Here is a 22,690-nt window from a genome sequence, read left to right as displayed (position 1 = left end):
TGGAGAGCAAAAACTCTGCCTTGGGTAGGCAGATTCTTCTGAGGGCAATTCTTCAATATGTGGTCAGTACTACCACATTTGTAACACTTTCCCGAACCATACATACAAGTCCCAGCATGACGACGTGAGCAATTGGCACAGACTGGATACTCCACTGCCCTCGGAACTGCTCGTCCCTGCTGTTGCTGCTGCGGCCCTCTGTTCCTGGGTGAACCGTGGAAAGGTCTCTTATTCTGATGCTGCGGCTGAGGGGGACGGTGTGGTACCTGAAATGGTCGTTTACCCTGGCGATCGCGCTCAATATCATTCTGGTCTTGCTCTGCCGCTAGCGCTCTGGAAACAGCAACATCATAGGTAGTAGGGCCAGCCACCCTAACATCACGGCGTAAGATCGGACCGTAGAGCATTCAGAAAATGCCTCAATTTGGCTCCAGCATCGTTAGCAATTAGGGGTACAAAATGACATCCCCTCTCGAACTTACGGATGAACTCCGTAACAGTCAAGTCTCCCTGCCTCAGGGTCATGAACTCCGTGGTCAACCTCGAACGCACCTGTTCAGTAAAATATTTAGAGTATAATACCTCTGTGAAGTGCGCCCAGCTCAAAGTAGTCAAATCCAAAGCCACTGATGCTCCTTCCCACCATAGGCGAGCGTCTCCTCCGAACAGATAGGTCGCACATCGAACCCTATCTCCATTTTCAAGCCCCATAAACTCAAAAATAACCTCGAGGGACTTAATCCAGCCCTCGGCAGCCATAGGATCTGACGTCCCTAAAAATTCCTTCGGTCGCATCTTCATGAACCGCTCATAGATAGCCTCCGGCCCCGTCTGTCTGGCTCCCACTGCATTGTTCCCCGCAAACTGTGCGAAGAACTGAGTCATCCCAGCTAGCATCTAGGCATTCATATCTGGTGGAGGGGGTGGTGGTAAATCTCTCTCCTCGTTCTCCTGACGATGCTCATCACCTCCCGTATCAATAATGCGTCTAGGAGGCATGCTGTTCCATAATTATAACCTATTCGTAACCAACATGCATAATTCCACTATTTCTTTAAATTTAAATAAATAATGCATAATTGTAATCTTGACATAAAATCTTTCATGCAATCATGATGTAAAAATATTTCAAGCTTTAAAATAAATGTGTAATCGTAAAACTTACAGACCGAAGACGTGATTTCATGAGCTTCTCGAGAGCAGTAGTAGTACAACCCTTTACAAGATCATAGGCTCTGATACCAACTGTAAAGGCCCGTATTTCGTATTGCGAAATTATTAAAAATTTTCTAAATAAATAATTATTTTGCCTCATTTATAAAATAAACATGTAAATAATTTTAACTTTAAAATAACAGCGGAAGTAAATAATATTTTCAAGCAACAATTTAAAAATAATCCAACGTAAACAACAATTTAAAAATAATCCAACGTATTAAAACTGAGTTTGAATGATAAAAGATGCATAAACTAAAACATGAGGTCCTCGGGTTTTCTACTGCTGCCACAAGATAGCTCACTGGTCTACGCCCTCCGTCTCGACCTCATCCGTACCTACAACAATCAAGTCTAGTGAGTCTAAATACTCAACATGTATATATCGTGAATAAAAAGTAATATATATCATAAAATCGCATGCAACGTAAAAATATGGTATCGTAAAGCGCATGGTGAAAATCGTATCATGAGTAATTATAATTACGTGCATATCTGAAAATCATACGTAAAAGCTTTGCTCAATAGAGATCTGTCATGTCATATCATAATTTTCTGGTAGTGATAATGTTTCTAAGCTAGTGGCCCATAACATAACGTGAGCGCCTGATCAGACTAAACCACAGTATACTGGACGGTAGAGATCAATCACTGCCCTTGGACTGGATGTCCATACCCATACATAATCATAAACCGGTCGTAAGTCACCGGGTGGAGAGGTCCTCGGTTGCGCCTACCGACTTCCAAACTCATAACATAAGGTGTCCACAAGACATATCGCATATATCTCAAAAATAAACATTTTATATTTTTATGCACGTAATATAATTATAACCTTATTTTTATCGGATGAGTTAGATCGTTCCCAGGCTTGCTGCAACTTAATTCTAATATGTGAAACATGCAATAAATCTTAACTTGACGAAAACTTAACCAAAAATGAGACTATTAGGACCAACCAGTTGAATTTTAATCATGGTATCGTACCAACCCGAACCAACATTAAACCGACGTTTAACCATGATTAAAAATACCCCAAACATACTGAAAAATATGCATAATAACTGTAAAACACGAAAATAGGTGAAAGGAATCCAAAAACATAAGACACTCTTTCGAGAGTCATTTTGGCACCTTTCACCGTAAATTCTTGTACGATCTCTAAACTCGACCAAATCATGAACGGCCAAAAACGTGACTTTCCTAACTCATTTAGGTATTGTCCAGTCCAAGTTCATGGGCTAAAAGCCAACCAAGAACTCAAAAAAGCACCAAAACCAAAGATGAAAGTCGCTGTCAAAAAATCCAGCAGTGGCAACTTGTGTGTTTGTGGTGTAAACTCTGAAATCTATTGACCAATGGCTTGAACCACCACCCAAGGACTCTTACCAACATTCTAAGACATGGCTTGGACCATTACTAAGGGCTAAAAGCCAACCACAAACCAAGCAACTGCCTAGAACAACCACAGCATACCAACCGAAAGCATCACTTGATGTGTAGTGAGTTGTATTGAACCATTTTACTGTCTTGTCTCGTTCCAAGGGCCATTTTATCGACCATGGCTCGATCTAGACATGATGAATTGTTGTATGAACCATGGTTATGGGCTACAAGTCAACTACAATCAATTCAACAATCAAAAACCGAAACCATACTCCTACAGAATTTCAAAATCTTAAAATCGAAGAGCTCATGTCTTGTTAATGTAGAAATCTTAAAGATCTGTGAACCAAGCTTGAAAGGACACCTTGGTCACGTCCTAGACATGATAAGGAAGGGTTCTAACCGTGGCTACAGTCCCTAGGACAGCCATGATTCGAACTCACTCCTTAACCAACCAAGAGAAAAAAAAAAGTGATTCAATTATGCACCTATGAAGAACTTGCTGTCATTTCTTTGTTCTTGAGTGTATGGACCGAAACAATTGAACCAAAAGCATTCTAACACATTCTAAATTATGCCTAGAATCATCCTTGGGTACCTGGAAACGAAACAACTCCTGAAACCAACAAAAAATACAGCAACCGTGAAGCACAATCAAAAGCCGAGGCGCTGTACAGATTTTTCGAATACTTGCTGGCCAAATTTCAGTTTTTGCCTCATAAATCCTGAGTATGCAATGTTTTGAAATATCTATAGGACTTGATTGAAGAGAAAAGAAACCATATGTACATGCCTGGAATTTGTTTTGACAAAAACAAATCAATACGACAATAAAACGCGACGGAACGGAGTTGGATTTCCTTCTTGTTTCAGCTGTTGCTATCACGATTCAAACTGCTATCTTTCTGGTGTTTTCGAGTATATTAGTGTAGGAAGTGTAAAGGATGAAGGTGAATGATATAGGAGGTGTGAAGGGTTAATACTATGCATTTAGTTAGGAGTTACAAGTGAGAATTTGAATTGTTTCTTCCACCTTGTTGTATTTGATTTTATTCTTCCATTCTTGCTGCTAATTCACGATTTCAGTAGCTTATTTCTGATATTTTTCAAAGGTGAAAACGTGGATTTGCTGGAAAATAAAGGTGAGTGTTATAGGGGTGATAAAGGTGTAATAATATACATTAAGGTGGGAGGTTACAATTGAAGGAGTTGAATAGAATTTGAATTGTTTCTCCTTCTCCTAACTGCCTTCGGTTTATTCTCCATTCTTTGCTGTAGCTTCCCGTTAGTTTGCTTGGTTAATTAGTTGAGGAAAAGTTATGTGAATTATAGGATTTGAATGTACTAATAACTAGTGAATTAAAGGTGGAGAATTATATTTTCTTTAAAGACTAATGAGGTGATTTGAATGAAATTTACTACACCTAAGAAATGTTTTGACCAAAATTGTTACTCATTTGCATGGTATATTTTTATTTAAACTTTGCATTTTTCTTGTTTAAGATTTTAAACCTTCATTATGTATATTTTAATGCATTAACAAATTAATTTAGTTTAAAATCTTGCTTAGAATTTTGTATGGCATGCTTGACCTCAATTTAAGTATTTAAATGTTATGTTTAATTTCTTGAATATATTATACCTAGATTAATTCATCCTCAATTGTTTACACATTTTAATTTAAGCTTTAATTAAATATTGAACTTAAAAGAATTTATTTACCAACTTAGCTCTAATTAATTAAATAAATTCTAAAACATTATATTTCTTTAAATTAAATTATTCCTTGACTTAAATTAAATTTAGGAATATTTCCTTATTATTAATCTTATCTCTAATCTCCAAACTCCGGTCCGACCTCGCGTATTTATCCTGAAAAGATAAAACTAAACATCTACTTTTAAAATAATTAAAACACTTCATATTTATATAAAATATTCATTTTAATTTAAATAGTAGCAATTATGCATGGCTTATACGTAATCTGATTTTTGGGTTCTACACCGATCCTCTTTCAAGATGCATCACAATAAACCACAAAATCACCAGTACTTGATGGGATAGTCAGTATCGGTGCACTGGTCAGTCTTTTGTTCAATTCAAGAAAGCTGGTCTCACATTCCTCAGACCAAACAAATGGAGCATTTTTCTGAGTCAATTGAGTAATAGGCTTGGCAATACTCGAGAAATATTTAATAAATCGACGATAATATCCTGCCAAACACATAAAACTACGAATTTCGGGTACTGAAGTCGGTCTCGGGCAAGAAATCACTGCCTCAACCTTACTGGGATCAACAGATATACCGTCTCCAGATATAATATGCCCCAGAAATACAACCTGTCTCAACCAAAACTCGCATTTCGACACTTTAGCATACAGTTTCTCAGTCCTCAGAATTTTCAATACAGTTCTCAAATGCTCGGCATGATCAATCATATTATTCGAATAAATCAAGATATCATCAATGAATATAATAACAAAATCATCAAGATACCTCTGGAATATGCGGTTCATCAGACCCATAAACACAGCTGGAGCATTCGTCAACCCAAACGGCATGACAATAAATTCATAGTGTCCATACCTGGTTCTAAATGATGTCTTTGAGATATCAGAATCCCTGACTCTCAGCTGATGGTATCCAGATCTCAGATCGATCTTGGAATATACTGAAGAATCCTGCAACTGATCAAACAAATCATCAATGCGAGGCAAGGGATATTTATTCTTTACCGTTGCTTGGTTCAGTTGCCGGTAGTCGATATAGGAGTCTCATAGAACCGTCTTTCTTTCTCACAAATAGTACTAGAGCACCCCAAGGAGACACACTCGGTCTGATATACCCCTTTGGCCAATAAATACTCCAACTGTTCTTTCAACTTTTCAACTCAATCGGTGCCATTCTGTACGGAGCCCTCGAAATCGGAACTGTACCTGACATCAACTCAATACTGAAGTCTATCTCTCGAATCGGAGCCAATCCAGGAATCTCATCTGGGAAGACATCAGCAAACTCACACACCACTGGCAAATCCGCCAATGATGGACTCGATTTCAGTAAATCAACTGAATAGACAAGAAATCCCTCCGCTCATTTCTGTAACAATCGAGTCATAGACAATACGAATATCAAAGGAATTCTAGATCGAGAACCCTTACCGTAGAATTTTCACTCATCAGCCATATCCGGTCCGAATCTCACAATCTTGTGGAAACAATCAACAGTAGCTCTGTACTTGGTTAACATATCGATACCGATAATACAGTCAAAATCAGACAACCCAAGCAAAATATAGTCTAACTCAATCTCATGCCCATCATACTGTAGCATACAATGTTTCACAGACTTCACTGATATCAAACATGTCCCCAAAGGAGAAGAGACAGACACTACAGCAGATAATGACTCAATAGGCAGAGAATGCATCAAAGCAAATCGCTCAGATATGAATGTATGCGATGCACCAGTATCTATCAATACATATGCAGGATAACCAGAAATAAAACAATTACCTGCAACAACATCGTCAGGTGCCTCCTGAGCCTGCTCTTCTGTCAAAGCAAATACTCGGGCCTGCTGTCTAGGAGGCTGGCTCACTGTCTGGCTACCTCCTGGCCTTTGCTGTGACTGAGATGGTGCTGGCTGGAACGAATGAATAGCGGCTGATCGTCTATCAGTCTGTGCCGCTGATCCAAATGATTCGGCACCCTGTGATCTCTGCGAATATCTTTGTGGGCAAACTCTAGCAAAATGTCCCTGCTGCCTACAAATACGACAACTGCCAAACACTCCTCGGCACTGCTCTGTGGAATGCTTCCCTCCACAAGTGCTGCAATAAGGTCCTGTATAACTCTGGCCCTGACCGGTCTGTCTCGAGCCACTAGAACTGGATGAACTGCTTCCAGATCTCTTAAACTGCTTCTCTCTAGCTTTCAGGAAGTCTTTCTTTCCCCCACTGCTGCTGCCACTCTCAAATTGGGGAGGTGGTTGATGTGGTCTCGGTGCTGGAGGTACAAATGAAGCTCCTCTCTGTCTCATCAGACCAGCTTCAGCTCCCTTAGCTCTGTTCAAAGCATCGGTAAAATTATTCGGTCTCCCGGTATTCACCAAGGTAAAGATTTCCGGATTCAGGCCATTAATGAACTGATCAGCAACGGCTTCGTCATTCTCGGCCACATGTGGAGCAAATCGTAGCAGTGTAGAGAACTTGGCCACATATTCCTCGATGTTTAGCTGACCCTATCTCAAGTTTGCAAATTTTGCTCTTTTATCCTTCCTATACGACACTGGAAAGAACCTTTGATAAAATTCAGTTCTAAAGACATTCCAGGTAATAGTCATACCTCGATACTCCAAGGCCTGCTTTGTTGTAATCCACCAGTTCTTTGCAACATCATGTAACTGGTGCCCAATCAGTTTCCCTCTCCGCTCATTTGTGTAATCCAAGGACTCAAACAACATCTCAATATCGTCTAACCAACTCTCTCAATCAGTAACAAATATCAGTAATATGTATCAAATCTGAAAACATAATCAATATAAAACTGTCAATCAGACTCGTGACTCTACGTCTCAGACTAGACTCATTCCTAGTCTAGGGATCCCTGTTTCCAGACGTTGGCATTCCTATATCGAATTCAGTAATAGAAGAAACTCCAATTCTATTCAATCGATATAACCAAACATCCGGTGTATTGACCTATCCGTCACAGACTGTGGCACTATCGCCAATTCACTATCTTGTGACAATGTGCAATGTGCCAGTGACGATTCCATCACTATCGGCACTTATGTCACAAGATCACTCGTCTAATACTCATCTAATACATGCTTCTATAAATCAATAGAACAAGCATATCAATTCAAATCATTGCAAATAATAACAATAAGTATGTGATTTAGGGAAACTCAAGTATATCCTACTCGAGTCGTTCTCCCGGTACCACATTGACTTATACCTTTCTTTTATTGTAGTTCGGACGTCGTTCCTGTCTTGAATTCAAAATCTGTCAACCCTCAATCTGGCAATAATAATATCAATAGTACCATATCAATATACTACTCCAATCAATACCGATTCTGATCAATCTGGATTTAATTCAAAATCAATGGCATAACGGACCAATCTGAATATCCCCGTCAATACAATATCCACAGATAATAATTACAATCCATAAGTGATATCCAACACAATCTGTAATCAATCCATAATTCAAATCTGTCCAATATCAATCGATATATTCTGAAAAATCATAACAATTCCATAATCAATCTGTTTCTCAATCTGATTTCGATTCTACGATGTCTAACATGCCAAGAACATCATATATGAAGTGTATTCGATTCCAACAATATCATAATTTCAAATCTAAACAAAACGTAACAAAACTTACGTCCAGTTGAAGCCTGCGTCGATAGGAACTCGGTACTGAAGTCAGATTGAAAATCTAACGGGCGGATTTCTCTTAACTCACAAATTTATATTATGAACTTGAAGTTTCCCTCGGCTTCTTCCGTTTTCTTTTCCCTTTCTATCTGAGAAGAAAAGGCTGATTTATATATATATTGCATGTCCAAGGCCAAGTGGCCACTTCTTCAAGTTTCACGTCTCGCGCTCGGCGGACATAAATTTCCGCCCGGGCTCGGAACTCTCGGCCTTTACATTTTATACAATCGCGCTTGGGCGGTTAAAAACTTCCGCCCGGGCGCAAGGTGTTCGACTTTCTTGCATTATTCAATGGCGCTCGGGCAGTCAAAAACTTCCGCCCGGGCACCAAACCTTCGGCCCAAAATTTGTGCATTTCATATACTTTGTCCAGTCTGGTCTCGGAATGGCCCGGATATAATAACATCAGTTCATAATCCATAATCTCATATTAACAGAATCAAAATCTCGGGCATTACAGACATGGTGATGTGAACTACGTGGAACTCCCATGATTTCGGCTCATATTATTGAGGGAACTCATGGCGACCGTCCATTAAGGTTCAACATCGATGGGTAAGGCTTGACACGTAAAGATGAATGACGTCATATTATTGGGTCCTAATCAAACGTGAGACAAAATTTTACGTAGAGGGTTGCATAGTGATGCAATTGGAAACTATCTTTTAGGAATTATGATTGGCTCATATTATTCGGGATCATAATTTGCTAATTGGACCTTACGTACCTACTGAGGAAAAGAGTTTTCCGTTTTCACTAGAGGGTAGTGAAAAATGTCAAAACAGTGGGAGCAAAAATTTATGAAGCAAAAGTCCATACTTTATATCTTACTAAATATTTTAAAATAGGCATTAACATTTATCTGTTTTACTTTTCAGTACAATTTTTGACAATGTCTTCGATTCGCAATCCGCTACGTGCAATACTCGAAAAACACGTATTAACCGAACCTAATTACCTCAACTGGCTAAGAAACTTAAAAATCGTCTTGAATTCGGAAAGGATATCATATACACTGACTGAGTCGTCCCCTGTTGAGGCTCCGACTAACTGCACTCCTGAGGAATTGCAGACTACAAGGAATGGTGTGACCATGACTTAAAAGCTAGATGTTATATGCAGGCTTCTATGAATGATGAGCTGCAGAGGCATTTTGAGGATGCAAAGAGTGATGCTGACATTCATTTGCATCTCAAAGAGCTCTTTGGTGAGCAAACACGGCCTCTTAGGCATGCTACCGTCAAGGAGCCGATCACTTTGCGCATGCGAGATGGGGCCTCGGTCCATGAGCATGGCCTAAAGTTGTTTGGGCTCGTGGATAAGCTCGTTGGTATGGATCTTACGTTGCCTTCGGAGTTGACCACCGACGTGTTGCTCTTGTCACTGCCTAGCTCATTTGATCCTTTTGTGGTGAATTTCAATATGAACAAGTTGGAGCCGAACCTTGAGGAGTTGGTGAACATGCTTGTTACATTTGAGTCCACCATCAAGAAAGAGAAGTCGGTTCTTTATGTGGGCTCTTCATATGGTACGAAGACTGGTCCACCTAGGAAGGGAAAGAAGCGTTCTTTCCGATGTCCCAAGAAGAATGTGCCCTTGAAGAGGCAATATCCGAGTCCCGCTGTGGCAGCCATACCAGTGAAGGCTGACAAGACTGTTGACATTTGTCATCACTGCAAGAAGCCTGGACATTGGAGGCGTAACTGCAGAGAATATCTTGCCCAGAAGAGTTCTGGAAACAGTATGTTCTATATTGAAGTAAAAATTTCAATTAACTCTACTTCTTGGGTATTGGATACCGGCTGTGGCTCACATCTCTGTAATGATTTGCAGGTGATGGAAAGAAGTAGAAGGCTTAGGGAATGTGATACCTTCTTGAGGATGGGCAATGGAACAAGAGTTGCTGCCAAGGCCATAGGAGATTTTTACTTGCTTTTGAATAATGATTTTAAGTTAATTTTAAGAGATGTTTTGTTTGTACCGGATTTGATGAAAAACATTGTTTCCATTTCTATGCTTGATAAAGATGGATTTTCTTGTTTAATTAGCAAAGGTGTTTGCAACATTTACAAGAATGAATGTTTAATTGATACTGGAGAACTTGAAAACAATCTCTACAACTTAAAATTGAAAGATATTCTACTAAACAATGTCCAAGCTATAACAACAACAAACAAGCGAAAACAAGATACTCTAAATTCGGCACAATTGTGGCATGCTCGATTAGAACATATTTCCTTAAGAAGGATCAACAAGCTAGTGGGAGTAGACATGTTTGATATGTCTGATATTAATGCTCTCACTACTTGTGAATCCTGTCTAAAACGAAAGATGACCAAAATTCACTTTAAGGGCCATGTGGAGCGAGCCAAAGGGTTATTGGATTTGATCCATATCAATGTGTGCAGTCTGCTTAGCATCACCACTAAGCATGGACATGCCTACTTCATCACCTTTACCTATGACTTTTCGAGGTATGGGTATGTGTATTTGATGAAATACAAGTCTGAAGCTTTTGAAAGGTTCAAAGAGTTCAGAAGTGAAGTAGAGAAACAGTTGGGACGAAGCATCAAGACACTTCGATCGGATCGAGGTGGTGAGTACTTGAGTGCCGAGTTCCAAAAGTATCTTAGGGAGAATGGGATTCTCTCGCAATGGACTCCGCCTGCTACACCACATTTGAATGGTGTTTCGGATCGTCGTAACTGGACTTTGATGGACATGGTTTGGTCTATGATGGGGTTCACGGAGTTGCCGCTATCTTTTTGGAGATATGCGCTTGAGACAGCGGCACTATTGTTGAACAATATCCATTCAAAGGCAGTTGATAAGACACCATATGATATATAGATGGGTAAGCCTCCCAAATATTCTTATCTTAGAATATGGGGATGCCCTGCTTATGTGAAGCAGTCAGTGGGAGATAAATGGGGAAATCGGCCACATTAAAATTACCTTCTGACAGTCAAGTGAAATCCAATCCACGAAATAATTTGATCTTTCGTTTTTTTCATATGAATGCCATTTCCAAGGAAAAACACTCCGATCTCCTATCATAAAAATTCCCAATTCGCCTTTTGGTGCTGAGCTAACCCCAAAAACCCGTCCTCAGTTCGGATTGATTAGATAGTCGATCCATTTTATGTTACTTTGTGGGATATTCAAGGAATTCAGTTGGATATTATTTCTATCATCTCCAATAAACAAATGTGTTTGTTTCTAGGAATGCAACCTTTTTGGAAAAGGAATTTTTATTTGATAGAAAAGGAGAGATGATAGAACTCGAAAAGGTTTGAGAAACACCCACAATTGAAGAACCCACACCCGAAGAGCCAAGAGGAGATACAAGCTCCTAGAAGATCCGAGAGAGTCTCGAGACCACCTATGAGGTATGGTCTGCTTCTTGAAGAGGGCCATGATGAGCTTAACCATGGATGTGATCCAAGGACCTTCAAGGAAGCGTTATCTAATGCTGATTCATCCAAGTGGCTTGAAGCTATGGAATATGAGATGAATTCCATGCATTCGAACCAAGTGTGGAATCTCGTGGATCCACCTGAGGGAATTGTTCCAATAGGGTGTAAATTGATTTACAAGAGGAAACTTGGGGCGGATGGGAAGCTATTGACCTTTAAGGCGCGATTGGTGGCAAAAGGATATACTCAAAGACAAGGAGTTGACTTTGAGGAAACTTTTTTCCAGTTGCAATGTTCAAGTCTATAAGGATATTGCTGGCCATAGCTGCATGGTATGACTATGAGATATGGCAGATGGATGTCAAGACAGCCTTTCTTAATGGGGATATTAAGGAAGAGATTTACATGTCTCAACCTGAAGGGTTTACATCTATCGGAAGTGAGCATATGGTATGCAAACTTCAGAGATCTATTTATGGTCTAAAGCAGGCATCTAGGAGTTAGAACCTCAAATTCGATAGTACAATCAAAGAGTTTGGTTTTGCTAAGAATCCTGAGGAACCCTGTGTGTACAAGAAGTTCAGTGGGAGTGCTGTGACATTCCTGGTGCTTTATGTTGATGACATTCTACTCATTGGGAATGATGTAGGAATGTTGCAATCGACTAAAATATGGTTAGCGAGTAAGTTCTCGATGCAGGACTTGGGTGAAGCATCTTTTGTATTGGGAATACAGATCTATAGAGATAGATCGAGAAGATTGCTTGGTCCCACTCAGTCCACATACATTGATACCATCGTGAAACGGTTCTCGATGGATGAGTCCAAGAGAGGACATCTACCAATGTGTCATGGCGTGTCCTTATCCAAGTCTATGTCTCCCAAGACTGATGCAGAGATAGCGGCGATGACACGCATTCCGTATGCATCTGCAATTGGTAGCTTCATGTATGAGATGATATCTACACATCCTGACGTGGCTTTCGCACTAAGTGTAGTGAGTAGATATCAATCGAACCCTGGTCTTCCACATTGAAAAGCTGTGAAAGCCATCATCAAGTATTTGAGAAGGACCAATAAGTTGTTCTTGGTCTATGGGGGTGGGGAACTGAAATTGGAAGGCTATACCGAATCTAGCTTCCAAAACGATATCGATGACTCGAAGTCAACCTCTGGGTTCATATTCATCCTTAATGGTGCTGCTGTCTCTTAGGAAGAGTTCCAAGCAAGACAGTACAGCGGATTCCACCACGGAGGCAGAATACATTGCTGCATCAGCTGCAGCAAAGGAGGCTGTTTGGATAAGGAATTTCGTCCAAGAGTTGGGAGTCATTCTTAATGGAGTTGATCATGTCCCGGTGTTTTGTGACAACATGGGAGCCATTGCTCAAGCAAAGGAGCCAAGGTCTCATCAGAAGACCAAACATGTATTGATAAAGTACCACATCCTCCGAGAGATTGTGGAAAGAGGAGACGTGTCGATTGACAAAGTCGGATCCACAGATAATGTTGATGATCTGCTAACTAAGCCTTTACCTGGACCATTATTCGAGAAGCATCGCGAATCGATGGGTTTGAAGCATATGGGTAGTTGGCTCTAGTGCAAGTGAGAGATTGTTAGAGTAGGTGTCCATCAAGCCAAGTGTTGGCTGAGGGTTCATGTTTAAACTATATGTATAAACAATCTTTATTTTAATAATATTTGAAATTATGGTTTTGGCATATCTTTATCTGTATATCCATGCTAGTTGCATAGATAAAGTCCTTGAATATACAAATAGTAGAAAGAATATGAGATGCTCATATGATGAGTATCATGAAACTCATATTTGCAATGCTATATATTCTAAACAGTTCCTATTCAATTCAGCCGTCGCTAAGAAGGATATAGGCCGCTCGAGTTCGAGACTAGTATCTGCGATGTGAGTACCATGTTTCATTGGTTGGGGACATTGTGATGTCCGAACATGCAGATAGGTCCCCTTGTAGAGTGCACTGAACAACCCGCCATAAAAGACTTTCCAAGTGGTTCTCACTTATCGAGTGGAAACGTCCTAGTTTATGGTTGTACATCATTAGTCCTTATGACCCGGGACAATATTGAGACTCTATATGCTAGCATTGCACATTGACTTGTTTACCGACTCTCATGGGGTCATCAGGTGGCAAGGTTGGATGTTTTGTCGAAACATATAGGAGTCGATGCATCGTAGTCGGGGATTCACCGCTTACCTTCGGGTATGGATATCCTATGTGATCACATGTATATGTAGCATGAAATCTCTGATCAGAGTATGGTGGTAATTATGAAAGGGGTTTCATAGATTACACCATCGATGCAACTACGACATGACATATAGTATCGATTCATTGACAACTCTCGATATACCAATGGTTGTCGAATCGGTCGGGATATATGAGATGAATGGACCGTACTGTATGCTAACCATAATTGAATGGTTCTTGCAGGCACTATCATTTGATACCTAGGAAATCATGTAAGCGATGCTGCTAGGCGTTTAACATGATTGGTTGGATAATATCAGACTTGAGTTCTGACGTTCTTATTATCAAGGAGTTGATAAGTAAGAATGAAGCAATTGAGGTATGCTCATATAAGGACATGTTTAGTCCCGAATCAAATGGAGATATGAACCCACTGCTAGTTATATCAATGAACCATTGAGGGCCACACAAGTACTAGCTTACTAGATCCCGTTGAGAAGAAAAATAGTTTAATGTGTTGAACGGCTTATAAAGGAGTTTATAAGCGTAAATAAAATTAGAAGTATAGCTTCTATAAGGAGAATGTAACTTTTAATTTGAGTAAGTGTTCCTAAATTAAAAGTTGGCCAAACAAATAATGTATTTGAAAATTGTGATTTTCATAAACATTATTATGGACTAAATTAAATTAATTCAAGTGTTGAATTAATTAAATACTAGTGGACCTAGTAGAGTCCAAATAATTAAATTAATTCAAGTGTTGAATTAATTAAACAACATTGGGCCTTGTAGAGCCCAATTAGAAATAATTATTAAACTAATGGGCTTGAGTAAAATCAAGTAATGTTTAAATGGTCTCAAATAAGTTTGAGACATTTAAATAAAACTCCATGGGCCTTGTAATTGTTACAAGCCCAAACAAATAGCATGCTTGGAAGGTGAAGAGTTGGAGGTAACTTTTGAGTAATGGCATGACATGCACATGCGACTTTTTGCTTTTGCTTTTTGCACAACCAAGACAACTCGTCCTCCCTTCACTCAAAAGTACCTTGGCCGAAATTTCCTTAAACACTCTCCTTCATTTTGGCTTCTTCAATTGTTGAGGAATCCTTACACTTCTCAAAAGAAAAATCCTCTTATTTCTCTAGTGCAAAATAAAAGGGGTTCTAGCTTGCAAGTGGTGGGCCTAATTTTTGAGCAAGAAGTGCTCAAAAGAAAGCTTGAAGATTAGTCTACCATTCAAGAGCTAAGGTGTTTAACATCTTAGTTGGAGTCATCATCAATCTTACGAGATTGATAGATAATTTCTTTAAAACACTCTATGTATGACATTTTGTTGTTTTCGTATATGCTACACACTTAGTGGGTGCTTGGTTTTCATGTTCTTGTTAAAATAAATTTTAAACTTCCGTTGCGCAACCGGGCACTGTAACCGATCCCCTGCTTACACGTAATTTGATTTTTCAGGTTCTACAGTGAAGCCATTTGGGAGTTTGAAGAGAAAATACGCAAACAATATCCCTACCTGTTTGAAAACACATCAAACTCAAGTTTCGAGGATAAAACTTCCAATATGGAGGGAGTGATGTGAGAACCCAAAATTTTGGGAATGTAATTTTTTTAAATATAGATATATATATAAGAATTTATTTCCGAGTTATGGTATTATTTTAAAAATAATAAATTCAAAAATATTAAATAATACATTGTATTGAAAATTCCAAGACGGTAAATAAATAGAATTCAAAATCTAGTACAAGAAATATATTTATTTCGAAATTAAGGCTAGGATATCCATCAAATTTGGAAGAAAATATTACATACAAAAGCATATTTTTTCAATAAGAAAGCTATTAAATTTTAAGTACAGTGTAGGTACATTATGAATCTGTACAAGAAAGCAGTCCACATTCAATCATTCAGTCCAATGCATAATTTCGAAATTTTGATACTTGGTGGCCAAGTTTTTTTTTTTTTTCAAAATTTGGTAATGTATTATTTATAGAATAATCATCTCGAAATTATGAGAGAAGCATCACGAGATTATGGAAAAAATATCATCCAAAATATGGTAAGATTTTCACTTCACCACCTATAAAATATCACACCTTTGTCATTCAAAATTTACATCATTCAATCACTCTATATTTTCAAAAATTTGCACCGTCTTATATCAGTTAATCAGTTTACGCAAGTTAAAATCTTTAAACTGATTAGCTTTCTTAACGAAAGATTATTTCGAGTATTTTCAGATTGTTTAAAATCAAATTCGATCTAATTCATCGGTGTTTACAATCTTAACACGAGCTATTGCAGCTCATTGAGGTTTTATTGTGTTTGAAGCACCATCGCAGGTGTTATAATCGATCCATCACTTATATAAAGGTCTCACCTATGAAAGGTGTCGCTAGATTGAGTAAAGCTGCAAAACTGAATCCCTAGTACGTAGGACCATTCGAAATTTTAGAAAGACCGGACACTTTGGCTTCAAGGCTAGCATTGCCACCAAATATTTCTAGAATCCACAATGTATTCCACGTGTACCAACTAAGGAAATACATCTCGTACCCAAGCCATGTGTTGGAAGTGGTACCATTCATGATTGAATATAACATGGGAGAAGAGATGAAATATCAAGAAATCCTTATTCGGATTGTGGAAACCAAGGACCAAGTACTAAGACGACGTATCATTTCCTACGTCAAGGTGCAATGGTCCAATCACATAGGACGTGAAGCCATTTGGGAGTTTGAAGAGAAAATATGCAAACAATATCCCTACCTGTTTGAAGATCTATCCAACTCAAGTTTTAAGGATAAAATTTCAAATAAGGAGGGAGTGATGTGAAAACCAAAATTTTGGGAATGTAATTTTTTTAAATATAGATATCAATAAGAATTTATTTCCGAGTTATGGTATTACTGTAAAAAATAATAAATTCGAAAATATTAAATAATACATTGTATTGAAAATTCCAAGACAATAAATAAATAGAATTCGAAATCTAGTACAAGAAATATATTTATTTCGAAATTAAGGCTTAGATATCCATCAAATTTGGAAAAAAAATATTACATAAAAAAGCACATTTTTTAATAAGGAAGCTATCAAATTTTTAGTACAATCTAGATACATTATGAATCTGTACAAGAAAGCAGTCCACATTCAATCATTCAGTCAAATGCATAATTTCGAAATTTTGATACTTGGTGGCCAAGTTTTTTTTTTTCAAAAATTTGGTATCGTATTATTTATAGAATAAGCATCTCGAAATTATGGAAGAAGCATCACGAGATTATGGAAAGAATATCATCCAAATTATGGTAAGATTTTCACTTCAACACCTATAAAATATCACACCTATGTCATTCAAAATTTATATCATTCCATCACTCTATATTTTAAAAAATTTGCTCTCCAAGTGCTGCTGAATTTTAGAATTTTTGCTCCTCATCTTCTATCGAGTAGCGAAGCTCTACCACAGTCCAGATCCAAGGAGAATTCGAAAATCCTAACCAAGAAACAGTGCCCTTCACGTTTTTTAGCATTAAATATCGAAGATAAGTGAGCTTGTTTTAAAATATGTTTGGTATGAGTTATTTCGTTTTTGAAAGTTTCAATCGAGCACCGTTATTCTGTTTCTACCTCTTATTGATCTGATTATCGATTGGCACTGTGATGATTCAACTAGATATGAGTTGAATCCCAATATGAGATATGTTTATGGCCCTTACGCGGTGGGATTTTAACCATTATACGGCATCGTCCTCTCCTAGGAGAAAAAATTAGAGATTGATATCAGTATATCCTGGAAAGTTTATGAATCTCAGTGCTTAAGCAAAGATATGCTTATGTCTATATTGATGATATGAACTATGTTATGCATGGTATGTTTTTATTCGAAAATCATATATATTTGTTATGTATGTGCTCGAACGATCACCACTTGCTGAGTGATGATCATATCACTCAACTTTTACCCTATCTCCCTAGATAAGCCTAAAGATCATATAGATGAAGAAGAACATAAACAGTTTTGGGATGGTTTGGTCAAATTTAGTATAGATTTATGTTCGTTTAGGTTCTAATTGTTTGTCCGTTGCAAACGCTTCCGCATAATTTTTATCGTTTTAGAATTTACATTGTAAATACAATTTTACATTTGATTATGACTTATAAATTGGTTTTTTGGTTATATTGTACTACGAGGCTTGTTGCTTTCAATTGTGTGATGATAAAACAACTGCTGATGTCGACTAATTACGGTCTCGTGATGTGACATGGACGATCCATTCTCAATGCACAAATCGTTTGGCTTCCTCTAGTGCGATCCAAGCAAGGAACACAGTCTCTGATCGTGGACCGGATTTGATTATCAAGAGGATGAAGATCTGTTCGTAAGGATATACAAGAAGAGTCATCTTCTCTAACCTCGGATTGGTTTGGGTCTAGCGTTATATACACACAGGTATAGAAACTAAAATACCCTATGAATGTTAAATAAACATACGACTGTCAAGGACAGTTTCGAATGTCGAAACAAAAATTTAAAACTTTCGTTGCACCTTGGGTGTGAGAAAACAGTACACCAACAACAAACGCCCAAAAAATACACATTTCTTCAAGATCACCATAGCACAAACATATGGAAGATAATAACATGTGATATAAAATCAAAGCGATCATGATGGTAAATCCTCTAATATACAACATGATTAGTCCAATCCAAGACCATATAACTTACTTCACAAAGTAAGGAAGATCAAGAACATAGAGTAGAAAATAAGCCCAAAGGACGCCAGAAATCCCACCAAAGAAGAATCCACCACTAAACTGAGCCCACCCCTCTGCAGTCTGCAACTTGTCTGCCTCCTTCTTTCTCCCAGTTAGAGTCAAAGTTGGTGCAATTGACGGCTCACCTTCTTTAAATGAAGCAATCCCATACATTGTCAGGCAAATGCTAAGGATAGTCACTAGGCCACCTGCTGCAAGTGAACCTGCTGCACCATGATAGGCTGTGTTCCGTAGCGGGCCCGTGACAGCGAATGGCCCGACCAAGAGGTATCCGTGGGCCAGCCCCACTTCGATACCACGGAGGAGCGGGCTTACGGCCGTCCGGTAGGCGGGGAGGTTGGACAGATACCAGGCTATCAATGGGCTCGAGGTGATCGGGGTCTCCAGGCTTCCGATGAAGGGGTCCCCATTGATGGGCTGGATCACTTGGTACGTGGGCTGCAAGTGAATCACTAAGAGATAAATAAAAAAAATTGTATATGTAAAAAGAAGAAATAAAAACAAATGAAATTTCTAGGAGCATGCATAATATATAGGCGATTTGAGTTTTACATGTATGTTATAAAAAATATATATTTTACGTTTTTTCTGACTTTTCTGAATTTAATTATTGCATATTAGTGAGCTAGAAGCTCTGATATTCATTAGCATCATCCACTATTTACATTAATAATTGTAATTTGCTACGTTTCATATAGTAAAATATATATGAATTTTTTGTCAATTATGATCGAGTTTTAATTACATTCAATTATGATCGAGTTTTGATGGGAAATTTAAAATTAATAGTTTCTAGCATTTTCCCAACAATTTACGTCTTTCTTAAATATAATCAAGCCTATATCACAACTTTCATTTCCATTTCCTTAAAATACATTGTCGTTCCATTTTATACTTTCCAACATTATCGATACTTTAATTACAATGTTCATAATTATTCTCCAATAAAATTTTATTTGCATATTATAGTTAACTTATAGTATTTATTCAAATTTAACATGTATATTTACACATATACTAATGTACAATTAAAAAACATAACTTTTCAAAATATTTTATCAAAATACTCACAAACATTACCTCAATTAGCTTTTAGCAAGAAGCTCCAAGAATCGATCAACTAATATTAATAGTAGAAAAAATAAAATTAATATGGAACATATGCACACACTTTCAATTCTAAACTAACTTGGTACGTTGAAGAAAATCAAATTAATTTTATAAATAAATAAATCAATTCCAACACAACATTCCGAGTAAAAACTCGAAATTCAGAGAATTCAAACCTTTTCGGCCTGGATAGCCTTGACGGCGAAGGATCTCTTGGTGGAGGGCGAAATTCTGAAGTGAGATCCCGGAACACCCTTGGGAGGAGCTAGTAATCCCCTCGTACCAAAGGTGGTACTCTTCAGTTGGACAGCCATTGTTGAAGCCATTTTTCTCAAAAAAAAAAATTAATTTTATTTTATAAAAAATGTGACGGTGGAAACTATATAATCGGAATTGCAGTATATATATCTTTTGCATAAAAATTTGTGGTAAACATTTGGACATTGCTACGCTTTCATTGGGTACTGCCCACTTGTAACCTTATCCCTTATCCACATTATACGTGGGATTCCTTTATTGTCCGTAAGGAATTTATTTGGATATACAAAGAAGAGTAGGTCTCTACAAGTTTATATTTTTAAGATAGGTCGGCTGAGGTGGCAAAAAAAAAAAAAGAAGAAGATAGGTCGGCTGAGTCTAATTTAACTATTAAAAAAAATATTTAAAGTATAAAAAGAACACTTTTTCATAAATTTGAACAAATTAGAGATTTATATCACGAAATTAATATTCTTTCATTTAACTAATGAAAACAATCAGAGTATTGCACACTAACAAGGGATAACATACTTAGATAGGTACAACATACTATGGGAGCGATGATTTAGGTTTTACGGATAATTTTAGCGTTTTAAAAGTGATTTTGCAAAACATTTGAGTTTATCGTGCGACAAGATAAACGTAAAAGAAAGCAAAGGCATAATAAGTAATTATTTTAAACGTTCCATGGGTTTTTTTAATAATTATATTAAAAATAAAAAAATATTTCAAAAATAATTCAAAAAAATTTATTTTGCAAAATTACTTTAGTCCGCGCTTACAAAGCGCGGACGCTCGTCCACGTAAGCACGTATATAAGTATATTTTTATTATTATTTATAATTTTTAATAATTAATTTAATTCGAATGAAAAATATAAAATATAAATATTTATAATATATGTTAATTATTAAATATTTTGTATTATTTGGTTGGGTGATTGAAAAATTAGAGATATGAGAGGATTGAGGGGAAAACGTACATAAAAATATGAGAGGATTGAAAAATATTTATTGTTCCATTTTAAAAATATGAGAGGATTGAAACAATATTTATTGTTCCATTTTAAAAATATGAGAGGATTAAAAATATGAGATGATTGAAAAATATTTTTTATTTTTAAATTATTGTTCCATTTTAAATTATTGTTCCAAGAAAACGTACATAAAATCAATTGGTCAAAATGATATTTTAGGAAGACTCATTTCGAATTCTCTCAAAATTATATAAACACTTATTTCATAAAAAAAATTCATTGTAAAACATATAATTATATGTAATGGGTTTATTATTATTAATAGATTTATTAAATAAATCAATCTATAAAAATGAGAAGGCCAACAGTGAAGGAAGCAAGCAAGCATTAATAATTACTTGTATAATATATTAATATTGTATTTTTATGTTGTGATTAATATTTTAATTTAATGTTGTGATTGAAATTCAATTAATAATAATAGTTTAATTAGAAAATAAACAATGTAAATTTAATAATAGAATGAAAATATTATAATACAGCGTAAGTTTTATCGATACTATATGCTAAAGTTAAACCTCTTATTGGTATATTGGTGAAAGACTACTATTTTTATTCTCCTTAATTTTCTCCCTTCAATCATTTATATCTCTTTAATTTTCTCATTTCAATCCTTTCATGTCTCTAATTTTTCAATCACCCAACCAAATAATACAAAATATTTAATAATTAACATATATTATAAATATTTATATTTTATATTTTTAATTCGAATTAAATTAATTATTAAAAATTATAATAATTAATAATAATAATAATAATACGTGCTTACGTGGACACGTGGAGCGTCCGCGCTTTGTAAGCATGGATTAAAGTAATTTTGCAAAATAATTTTTTTTGAATTATTTTTGAAATATTTTTAATTTTTAAAATAATTATTAAAACAAAACCCTTCCTCCATAATGTTACTTCAACCCTTTTTTATTACTATAACTTTATTAATCAATAGATTCACTAAAATTTAATTCCGTACTTGTGGGGATCCGGACGCTAATCATCTTCTTAATCGTCATTGGGATAAATGAATCAATTAATTAATCTGGGTCTAAATTTTTTTTAAAATTTGCGGAACGTAATGTAATTCAATCTAATATACATATCAGTATAAAAGTACAAGTCTTGTACAACAAACATCAAACTCAAACTAAGGTTCAACAACTAAATGTCAAGTGCTGAATCCTATTACAGCAACGTCAAAGTCCGTAGTCTCTACTCTAATCACCATCTCTCATCATCTCCTCGACCCAGATCCTTCCCACCTGTTGCCATGCACACATACAAACACGACAACAGCCGGATAACTCCGGTGAGAATAAAATCCCAGTATAAGCAATGTATACATGCGATGCATAAAATCATATACAAAAGCATAAATCATGTATTAAGAACATGAATCATAATTTATGACACATTAGTGAATATAGATAAAACTCTCTAACTCATCATCTCCGACTCGACTCATCTCTAATCTAGTGATCCCGATTCCTGGACATTAACACATATATCGAATCTAAGCGATAGGAGTCGATCCGCCCCTAAGCCAAATCGTTATAAGTCAAATAATCCAGTGTCTTGGCATATCCGCCACAGACTTGGCATATCCGCCAAAGCTATCCTATGACAATGTGCAATGGGCCAATGACCACTCTATCACTGTCTAGCCCTTCTGTCAATGACTCTCGCTCAATAGTTATCGGTTATTCTCTACTTTCTATAAATCAATAGATTAATCATATCAATGTCAAACAATTGCAATAAAATAAAGTATGTGGTTTTAGGGAAACTAGAGTCCAATCTGA

At 36.8% G+C, this 22,690-nt stretch overlaps 1 protein-coding gene across 1 annotated transcript; it reads right to left on the bottom strand.

Moving 5' to 3' along the window:
• Positions 1 to 18,227: 18,227 nt before the first annotated feature.
• LOC142543179 (photosystem I reaction center subunit XI, chloroplastic-like) lies at positions 18,228 to 19,972 on the bottom strand. The gene is made up of 2 exons (XM_075650272.1): positions 19,774 to 19,972; positions 18,228 to 18,925 (listed from the first exon to the last, which is right to left on the bottom strand). The coding sequence occupies exons 1-2, from the start codon at positions 19,921 to 19,923 to the stop codon at positions 18,434 to 18,436; spliced, it is 642 nt and encodes a 213-aa protein (XP_075506387.1). The 5' UTR covers positions 19,924 to 19,972; the 3' UTR covers positions 18,228 to 18,433.
• Between the last annotated feature and the right edge of the window lie 2,718 nt (positions 19,973 to 22,690).

This window comes from Primulina tabacum, chromosome 4, assembly GCF_025594145.1.
Source record: "Primulina tabacum isolate GXHZ01 chromosome 4, ASM2559414v2, whole genome shotgun sequence".
Classification (NCBI taxonomy): domain Eukaryota; kingdom Viridiplantae; phylum Streptophyta; class Magnoliopsida; order Lamiales; family Gesneriaceae; genus Primulina; species Primulina tabacum.
The sequence above is the reverse complement of the archived record's forward strand: the minus strand, read 5'-3'. Positions and strand labels throughout refer to the sequence as shown.